The sequence below is a fragment of the Panicum virgatum genome, chromosome 7N (genome assembly GCF_016808335.1).
Source record: "Panicum virgatum strain AP13 chromosome 7N, P.virgatum_v5, whole genome shotgun sequence".
Classification (NCBI taxonomy): Eukaryota; Viridiplantae; Streptophyta; class Magnoliopsida; order Poales; family Poaceae; genus Panicum; species Panicum virgatum.
In genome coordinates, this window is record NC_053151.1 from 43,241,374 (window position 1) to 43,249,722 (window position 8,349).

Consider the following 8,349-nt stretch of genomic DNA (forward strand, 5'->3'; position numbering starts at 1 on the left):
GAGTCACCCTGCCGTTTCAACGTATTAGATGCTGCCATGTGTGGCAATCTTTTTTTAGAGTAAAGTCCATTTTTGGCCATCCAACTCTTGCCTCGGTTTGGTTTTGGCCATCGAACTCTAAAACCGGGTATCCTTGACCATCTAACTCTCAAAACCGTTCATATTTGGCCATCCTGGTGATTTTGTGTGTGGTTTTGCTGACGTGGCTGCCACATGTCAGTGGGACCCACATGCCATATTTTTTTTTGCTGACGTGCTGCTGGAGGCCAACAGGGGAGGGAGAAGCCGGCCGGGGATGGAGCCGCCGCCGCAGCTGGCCTCCGCGCGGGCCGCCGCCGCTGCCTTGGCGTAACTCGCCCGGCCCCGCCCCCACGCCCGGCGCCGCCCAATGGAGAGGAGGGGGCTGTGGCTCGCACAGGCCGCCGAGCCGCGCGCAGATCCAGCTCGAGGCCGGAGGAAGAGGACGGCACGTGCGCGCCCACCGCCGCCGCCGCCGCCGCCGCCACTGCAACGCGCCGGCTCGACCGCGCACACGCCTGCCACCGCCGCACCGCGTTCGACCGCGTTCTCGCCGAGGATTCTCTGGCCCCGGGCGCCGACGTTGTTATCCCGATGGCGGACTCCGGCTTCTACACCGTGCTCGGGCTTCGCTGCCGCGCGTAGGCCGTGACGCCGCACGTGGGCCTCGCCGCCGCGCGCTAGCCCGCCCCGCTCCGCACTGCCGCGCAGGGGCCGCGCCGACCGTGCCACGCGCAGGGGCCGCGAGCGCCGCTGGAGGTAGGGAGGCCGGCGAGCTCGACGCGCTGCCTCGCTGCTCCGTCAGGGTAGCGACGGGCGGCCGCCCGCGCGCCGCGTCGCACGGCCGCAGGGAGCAGGGGCCATGGCCGCCGGATCCGGCGCGCTCGAGCTCCGCGCCGTGGCCACGCGCCGCCGCGACGTCCTCTTCCTAGAGGAGGAAGGCCGATGTGGGAGGAGTAAGGCCACCGCCGCCGCCACAGAGCCGGCGTGGAAGGCCGCGCTCGACTGTGGCCGCGCCGCCTGCCCGCGTCGGCCTCCGCGCCCGCGCCGCGCAGGCCACCGGCCGAGGGAGCATGGGAGGGGGCGGCGTGGTCCCGCGGCTTGCCTCGCCGCCTGCACCGCGCGGGGGCCGCTCCCGGCCGAGCGCGCGCCTCGCCGTCAGCGCCGCACGCGCCGGAGAGAGAAATAGGAGAGAGGGGAGGAAAGAAAGAAATATGAGAGATAAAAAAAGATAGGTGGGTCCCACCGACATGTGGCAGTCACGTCAGCAAAACCATACCCAAAACCACCAAGATGGTCAAATGTGAACGGTTTTGAGAGTTAGATGGTCAAGCATACCCGGTTTTAGAGTTCGATGACCAAAACCAAACCGAGGCAAGAGTTGGATGGCAAAAAATGGACTTTACTCTTTTTTTTACCGCCCTTTACTTTTTGCTGTGTGTTATGGGCTGTTTTGCAGCCTGCTTTTCTATTGGACTGTTCTCACTATCGAGCCAAGTCCGTGTTGGGTTATCATGTGTGACGTTATTGTATCCCTACCATTTTGTAACGCTGCCATTGACTTGTGTAGTGAAGTCTGCAACAAGTAAAGAGCCAGACAGATGATAAAAGACCTTCTATCAGTATTGATTTTCCTCCCAAGCATGTTTTAGTGTATAATTTTATTGTACAATTATCAAGATAGAGAACTTAGTAACCAAATTGGATGAGTATCATGGGATGGAACTCCTATCTCATCTCTCATAAAACTCTCCCTCCTCTTTCTTCAGCTGCTATATCAACAAAATTGCAGATGTGGCATAAAAATTAATAGTACATACAAAACTCGTGAAACTTCCACTCAAGCCACATTTAGTTTCCAAAAATTTACCTACAGTACTCATCACATCAAATCTTCGGACACATGCATAGTGCATTAAATGTAGTTAAAAAATAACTAATTACATAGTTTAACTAAATAATGAGATAAATCTTTTAAGTCTAATTAGTCCATGATTAGATATTAATTACTAAATAACAACGAAAGTGCTACAGTACCAAAACCCGAAAATTTTCGTGTACTAAACAAGGCCTCAAGACTGGTCTGGACATCATATAATAATCAGTTGATGCCTTGTCATTATTTCTCACCCGGGAAGGTGATCTTTTGATGTGAGGGACCAATCATTCCTACTATGAAGTCTGCGCCGTTTTTCGAGTTGAACAACATGAAGATTAACTCTAAAATATAATGCATCAACTTTAAAATACTATATTTCAATTATGTATGTAACTTTAAATAAGGAGCCTCCAGTTTACTTTTACTTTTTTATTTCTTGCTAAGAAGCAATCTATGATACTACCCAAGTCTAAGTACCCTCTACAAAAAGAGATCTTCGGACATAGAAAAAATATATGTTATTTTTATCTAAAATAAATTATGTGTATGCTCTATAGTCTTAGTTGAATTCATATATGTACTTTGTACTACGATGCCATACATATCTCATATTAGACCAGTCCTATCCCATTTATTAGTTGTCACGACAGCTTAAACCTAATTACTCTTCATACATAATTAACTTCCCGGGCGCGGCAAAACGCGCAGCTCATCCTAGTTTGCATTCATTTGTTGCTACTTCCAGACAAGCTCCCGCTGTTGCTGCACCGCCAAGTCGATGGAACCAACTCCATGAAAGCGAACAAAGCTACAACCTTAGATAGTGTGATAAGCCAAAGGAAAAAAATGGTCAAATACTCAAAAGTCAAACCCCTGCAAGGTATGGTATACATCCACGTTCCTGGCTTCCTGCTCCTCACCAAGGGGTTAAGATGATTGACGAAGCCTGGGGCACAGACAGAAGTAGTCCAATCTTAACCCCGCAGAAACGACATGTGAGACGGGCACGCAGAAGCAACGGCTTGGTGGCGTACGCATTCATCACCCCTCAACAGCGACTCCGCATTTCGTAGACGCTGTGCTTCATCGTATATTCGTATCGTACATGACACGGGCGTGCAATGCTGTTGGGATCGAAATGCCTAACGAGTCTAGTACCACCACCTGTTGTCACTGCCGACGCCTGCATTCATCAGCACTGGAAAATGATGCTAACTCTTCGATTTTTTTTTCGTTTTGTGTTGTTGCCGTCTGATCAAGGTTCTGGCTGAGTTCCGTCTGAAATCCTTGTCAGGGTTCCATTCAAGCGAGTGCTGGGGGAATTTGCGATTTTTTTTTGAAATGAATTTGCGATCTTTTTCGTTCAATGGAACGAATCCAATCATGAGGGTGTCGGTATTTTGCTGGCCTAATAAATCCAATGGAAATTGAGCGTTCATCCCCCCTATTTGCCAATAATAGCTGATCAATACAGTCACATCCGCACATGTGGGCTTGTGAAGTCTGCACAAACAGCCAGCCCAGCGAAGCAGCACAAAATCGAAAGCTCCATCTTCCTCATGGAAATAATAGCCCTTTTGTCCCCTTTTCATTTCAGTTCATCTTCATCACCTTTTTTTTTTTTTGCGAAATCATCACCTTTTTTTTTTGCTACTACTCCATAATCAAATAAAAGTCATTAGGGTGCGGTACGCATAAGACGCGATGTTTACGCTTTGATGAAGCCCGGTTGGTCACTTGGTCCGTTCCATATGCTGGTCACTCACGGCGCCCAGCTCATCGCGATTCACCGAATCGGAGCTTTTTTTGCAGGTCCGCCACCGGCACCACCGCTGGCTTTAAACCGGAAAGGGGTCGCGCTTTCTCCCCTCCCCTCCCGGGCTCCCAGCCGCGGCGAAGACGAGCACCTGCCATGATTGTTGATTGCGCGCCTTTACGTTCCCGTCCGGGGGCGAAGCGGAGCTGCGGGGCACAGCCAGCCCGATTCAACTTCTCTGACTTCGTGAAGCGAGGTCACAAAGATGAACAATGTTCTGAGTCTGAATAAACAGTGTTTTCTACCGTGATTCATTGTAGCAGGTACTGTTGTTCACATAACATGTTCGATAGGGCATTGTTTTTCACTGTAGCATGAGTACTGTATCGCTCGATGCTATCCATCCATCTTAGATCGAACAGTCCACATAGACTCAAAAGTCATAGAAACAATATTCCCTGACTTGGTGAAGGCAAGTCAGGAATCCCGATTGCAGCCCCAGGCGGAGCTGCTCGAGCCTCTCCTTCCCCAGGCCCCCGGGTGGATTCTAGCTCAGCAGCAGCAGGCGCCCATTATTGCCAGCTTTCAAAGCGTCCATTCATTGCGGCTGTTCGCTGAGAACAACGGACCAACTGTGCACTCCTAGATTCGTCGTTGACTTTGTTTCGGCACCGGTCCTACTGTGCTAGCGGCGATGTAGGATGGGGCGAGTTTGACCTTTGGAGCCCATCAAACACTGCGTGGAGCCTAACAGTATTTTCTTCTCACACCGCTCCAATCACCAGCTTCAGCTCCAGCCAGCCCAATAATATTTTTCTCTCACACCATTCCAGTTCCAGCCTGCCGAACGTAGTGTTTGTGCTGATCTTACGCGAAGGGTCGAAGCTGCTACGGGTGTGTAGTGTAGTGTTTTTTTTTGAAAATTATGTAGTGTAGTGTTGTAGCTGGGGAAGCAACGCATCAAATTCTCGTACGAGCGGGCATCAAATTGCGCTGCGAGATCGGCATCTACAGTGCTATCGTCCGGTCGAAGCAAGTTTGCCACAACCGGAATGATGACGGAATTCCGGATCTGGCCTCTGGCCCTGAAGGGACGAAGATGGAAGCATAAGCTCTGGTCCACGGGGAGCCCACAGGCACCACAAGATTGTTTGTTTGCTTCCCTGTGGAAGGGTCTCTGACAACCAAATGGAATTATGGATTGGATTTCATTTTTTTCAGACACCGGATGTTCAGGTTTCTCACTCTGGCAGAGGGTTTATTTTCTTCCTCAATCAACTGAATTACTTGCACTGATCATTGTATTCTGAATTCTGATAGCTATTGCTATGAACAAGACTATTCCTGCTGTGCAATGAAATCTGCAGGAGTAATGCTACAGCAGGAATCGCACGACGCGCACAGCAGGCCTGAGCAGAGTTGAGATCCCCCTCCCATTAATAATCCTAGCATTTAATTCCACCACATGACTTCTAGACCGCCCAACCAGACACCACTTAAATCTATTGACCGAAGAAAGAATCTGAGGACGCGATAAAAATTCGAGCACGGATCAGAAGAAAGTACTGTATGTACATGAGCATCGAGCACGGGAAGCTTTTCTTTTTTTCCTTTTTACAGCGTTGCAAGTTGCAACATGTTCAACTGACAAACAGCACCTTTGGAAGAAATGTCGGTGCCCACATGTCAGTGGAACAGCTTGCGAGGCACACTTGCTTTTTCCTCGTGCTTTCACGTCAAGTTAAAAAAGAAAAAAGGAAAAAGTAAACCCCCCGAGATGTAAAAATGGTCGTGGAATTTTTTTGTGGGGTGAAAAATGGGGGAGAAAGGGGAGAGTTGACGAGCTCACCGGAAGCGGCCGCCGTCGGCGAGCTTCCAGGAGCGGCAGTGGTGGAGCGAGGCGCTGGAGGTGAGCGGGTGGAGCGGCGACGGACGAAGCTCGCTGGAGACGGCGTCCGGCGGGTGGCCCCCGCGGAGGTGCCTGCCCAGCCCTGGCCGGACGAGCGGGCTGACGCACACCGCGAACCCCGAGACGCCGCCCCCGAGGGCTCCGAGCCCCAGGCGGCGACGGCCCGGGGTCTGGCGCAACAGCGACGGCGAAGGCGAAGGCAGCCACGGCGACTCCGCGGGCGAGGCGCTCTCGTCGCCGTACCCGTCGGCGTACCGCACCGGGGAGAGCCCCCGGTCGCTGGCCCCGCGCCACGGCGGGTACGGCGGTGGGGACGCTGTGGCCGCCTCCTTCCTCCGGCGGCCGCGCTGCAGCATCCCTGTGAGCCAGGAGGGCCGGTGCCTCCGCTCCTTGCCGCCCCCGTCCCTGTCCTTCTCCGACGATCTGTGGCCGAAGAGCGCGGCGAGCACGGAGAACCTGCCGCTGCGCCGCCGCCTCCGGAACCCGATGTCGCCCTCCTCGAACCCCGCGCCCCCGCCCCCGCCGTACGCGGGTCCCACCTGCGGCGTCCGGAAGAAGAGCAGGCCGCCCGGCGGGCGGCCCCGCGGCGCCGAGGCGTCGGACTTGCGGCGGCAGACGTACGGCGACACCGAGCGCGGGAACAGCAGCTCGGGCTCCGGCTCCGGCGGGGGCAGCGAGGACGCCTCGTTCTGCGCGGCGGCGAGCGCGAGCAGGCGGCCGCGGAGGCACGGCGCGCAGACGCCGGGCCCGCCCTCGTACGGGTGCCTGGCGCACCTCATGGTCACGGCTCTCCCCTATCCGGCGCCGCCTCTGCCATTCACCTCTTGCGATCTCCGGGAGCGGGAGCGGGAGGAGCAGTGGAGGCACGCAGAGTCGGCAGAGACCACTCGCTCTCTTCCTGTTATCTCGGCAGGTTTCCTGTGGTTTTATGGTGGCGAGGCTGGTCAGCTCAGCTCCTGGTAGTCTCGCCTGGGGTGTCTCTGCTTGCTAGTGCTGGGAGAGCGCGACGCGATTGGAAAACTTCGATTCCTCGGGAGCTCGGGGGTCGTGTTTAAATGTGGCCGGATCGTGTGAAAAGGCGTGTGCGCCAGGAAGAAAGTGTGGGTGTTCGAAGTAAGGGTGTGTTTTAGTGAAAAAGTTTGGATTTGACTATTGTATTATATTTCGTTGTTATTTGATAATTAATATTTAATTATATATTAATTAGTATCATTATTTCATCTTGTAGAAATCAGTTAGACTATGTAATTAGTTATTTTTTCAACTACATTTAATACTCCATGTATGTGTCTAAAAATTCGATGTGACGGACACTACGTAATTTTTTTTGAAAACTAAACGCCTCTAAACCGTGCTCGGCTCCGCATGAAACGAGTACGGGCACCCGCTAGTTTGCGCGTGCACGCGTGCACGCAAAGCGCCACTGGCTCGTGCGGGAAGGATGGTGGATGGAGGGACGCGACGTCGCATTTGGGCACTTGGGCTGGCCTAATCCTGTCCGGACAGACGGATAGTGTACTGGGCTAGTACTAGTGTCGTGCAGAATCGTTTGGTCGGATGAACAGAACAGCGTTGAGGTGGCCGTGTACTGCTCATCGTATAGATCTATGCACGGAGCGACACTGTACAGAGTACTGTCCACGGCCGCCGGCCGGAGCCCGGAGGTGTGCACGGCGCCGTATCCTGTACGAGCAACGATGCCGCCGGCCCGGCCGGCTCGGCTTACCGCGTACTACGCCGCGCCGCCCGTGATGCTCGGAGCGACGGGCCGGCGGCCACCTCCGACGTTCCCCACCACCTCTCGCCGTCGTCAAGTTGATCGCCCCCCCGCGGAACAAGTCGTTGACGAACTGGTGACGACGACGAGTCCACGGTGCGGCAGGGGCACGGGCGCCCGGCGCGGGCATGTTGGCGTGGCGCAAGCAGGTCCGACCGTCCGAGCCGCGCCGAACCTTCGTGCACCTGCAACTGCAATTAACCCCCGCGGCCGCGAAAAGGAGGCGTGACCAAAACCCCGCCGCGCGCCCGCCGGCGTTCACGGATGCCCTGCCCCTGGGGTTCCAGAAGCGGCCGGCCTGACTCGTTCTCGCCGGCGTGGCCACCAGCAGCGTCGCACAGGCGGGCCGCTCGGTCACGGACTCGCGGCACAGGCACGCCGCCGAAAGTTCTCAAGCAATCGGGCTCTCTCAGAAAGTCAGGAGGAAAAGGCGAGTGGTAGGATTAGCGTGAGCAACCGAGGGTTGGAGTTAGTAGTAACCTGAAGGGATTGGAGTTTGATGGTCTAATTAGCCATTAATTACTCCATTCATCTGTTTGCCTTGATCGTCCTCGTCCCAGCTCCCAAGCCTCCCAACTACCGGTAAAAAAGAAAAATGCTTCTGCCAATCTTCTGCACAAACAGGCAACGCGGCCTGCCGGTTAGCGACATGGACGTACGGACACGCAGGTCTTGGGGAAGGTGGCGAGGGACGAACGAAACAGCTCGGCCTTCCAGATCCTGGAGCACTGCACAGCGCCGGTTTCGTTCGATCGAGAGCGAAACTCGTCCGCCGAGGCCAGCATCGCGAGGCAAGACAGAAAGACTGGTAATCTCGACTGCTCGGTGATCTCGAAAAATACTGGCAGAGGCCTTGCGCTTCAAACTCGTGCTATTTGCCATCTGTCTCGTCGTAAACACGCAAGAAAGTGGAGAAAAACCAACCACCTGTCCACAGCAGCCGCGCCAACTATGATGGGCTTGGCATTAGCAAAGCCTGGAGCTAAAATGCCCCGTGGGCCTAACCGAAA

General features: G+C 54.5%; 1 protein-coding gene across 1 annotated transcript; it reads right to left on the minus strand.

The window, feature by feature from the left end:
* Window positions 1–5,237: 5,237 nt before the first annotated feature.
* Window positions 5,238–6,606, minus strand: LOC120683854. The gene has a single exon (XM_039965955.1). It carries the CDS (start codon window positions 6,339–6,341, stop codon window positions 5,499–5,501), a length of 843 nt encoding a protein of 280 aa, XP_039821889.1. The 5' UTR covers window positions 6,342–6,606; the 3' UTR covers window positions 5,238–5,498.
* Window positions 6,607–8,349: the final 1,743 nt, after the last annotated feature.